This window comes from Solanum pennellii, chromosome 3 (assembly GCF_001406875.1).
Source record: "Solanum pennellii chromosome 3, SPENNV200".
Taxonomy (NCBI): Eukaryota; Viridiplantae; Streptophyta; class Magnoliopsida; order Solanales; family Solanaceae; genus Solanum; species Solanum pennellii.
The window spans coordinates 65,327,799-65,329,486 of NC_028639.1; the positions used below are offsets into that span (position 1 = coordinate 65,327,799).

Sequence of the window (1,688 nt, forward strand, 5' to 3'; positions counted from 1 at the left end):
ATTTGAACCCACAAATACTTAAAGATTTGGCTCTTTTAAGGCATCTTAAACTTGATTGTGTTAAGGGTGTCAAATACGTTATTTAATCATTTTATATATTATTTTACTTTATATATACGATGTAATTTCCCGACGAAAGATGTCCACGTAAGTACGTTATGCCCCTGCTCTTCACAAAAGCCAAATTTTCGCAACACCTTGGTAATAAACAACCAAGACAATCTATCAATGCCTTAGTCATGTCTAATTTTATCACCAAATTTGCAGTTTTAGTCCTCATTTAACAGTGCATAAATATAAAAAATTAAAGAGAAAAGGAATAAGTGATTTGAATTTTTTCTTCTTAGCTAATAATCTTTATTTTCATCATCTTTTTCATACCCTACCACCCCTTCATTTTACTCACACCCCACCAGCCCCTCCCGCGCTCAACCATCACTTGCATCATCTTTTTCTTCTTCTTCTTCGAACCCTCCACCTCATTCTCCTTCTTAGAAACCCTCATCCTTTCTTTCTCTTAAGACCTCGCCGCCTCAACCACCACCAAGATCAGTATCCAACAAATTATGTAATTACTTCTTTTTAAAAAAAATTATTTTTACGTAAAACTTTTTTTACACATTATATATTTTTGTGATATTATTTTGTTATTAAGTGATCCGTTTCTATATTTATTGTGTATACAAGCAAACACAGGAAGACATGCTAAAATATATAGATATACGTTAGCATGTGTTTATTTTACAACATAACATAACATAAACATACTAGACTTTCTTGAAGTAGACACCAAGAGGATTTTCGTTGAAAAGAGCCAAACGCCTTCTTCCATCTTGATTAATTACACCCACTTTTGCACAGAGAACGGGACGAGTAATATGGCAGTAGAGTAAGTTGTAACCAATTGTTGATGATTTAACAATCTTGAAATAACTGCTATCTACTTGTCCTATGCTTCCTCCCGTCTCCAACAACACCGCCCTATAATATGGATTTAAATTACCGGCTTTCCAAATTGTATAACTAACACACAATTTCACTGTTGCAATTCTGAATTGTATGTTCATTAGTTGATCTTCAAGTATACCTCCAGATAAAGGAATGAATCTAACGGGTGTACCGATAGTTCCAACATCAGAATTGTAACGAAACACACCATCTGGACAAGGGGCAGATGATCTTGGGGATCTACCTAGGTATACATCACCACCTAACGCACCCCACGCTGTGGAAATAATGCGATAGCTCGAATTAGGATTAAGTTCGTTACCATTTGTGTCAAGTACTGGCTTAGGTTTAGGAGAAGCACTCGGTAATTCAATGGGATTTTGGGAAGTGAAACTTGATGAAAACACCACAATGGGAAACAAACACAAACATAACAAAAATAAACACTTCATCATATTCATTGGTATATTGCTATTTGCTTGCTTGTGACTCCTCCACACTAATGAAGCCTTCTATTTATAGAGTCATAACACACTCATATATATTCCCTCCCATGTTTTAAACATGTAGTCGCTACTCATTCAATTATTTATTTTCTTTGTCGCAATTCCAGAATTTAATTAAAAATATTTTTTATCGTAAATTTTTTATATATCTTAAATTTTTTATTATTGTAATTTAATGTACTTTTTATTTACGATCAAAATTAAAGTATTTGACTCTCAAAATTCGAACATTTC

General features: G+C 33.5%; 1 protein-coding gene across 1 annotated transcript; it reads right to left on the reverse strand.

Annotated features, from left to right (window-relative positions):
• Positions 1-642: 642 nt before the first annotated feature.
• On the reverse strand, positions 643-1,456 carry LOC107014462 (aspartic protease inhibitor 8-like). Its single transcript, XM_015214384.2, has one exon. The coding sequence runs from the start codon at positions 1,407-1,409 to the stop codon at positions 768-770; it is 642 nt and encodes a 213-aa protein (XP_015069870.1). The 5' UTR covers positions 1,410-1,456; the 3' UTR covers positions 643-767.
• Positions 1,457-1,688: the final 232 nt, after the last annotated feature.

Coding starts and splice junctions, on each gene's coding strand:
- LOC107014462 (XM_015214384.2), bottom strand. CDS start 1,409: ATGAATATGATGAAGTGTTTATTTTTGTTATGTTTGTGTTTGTTTCCC.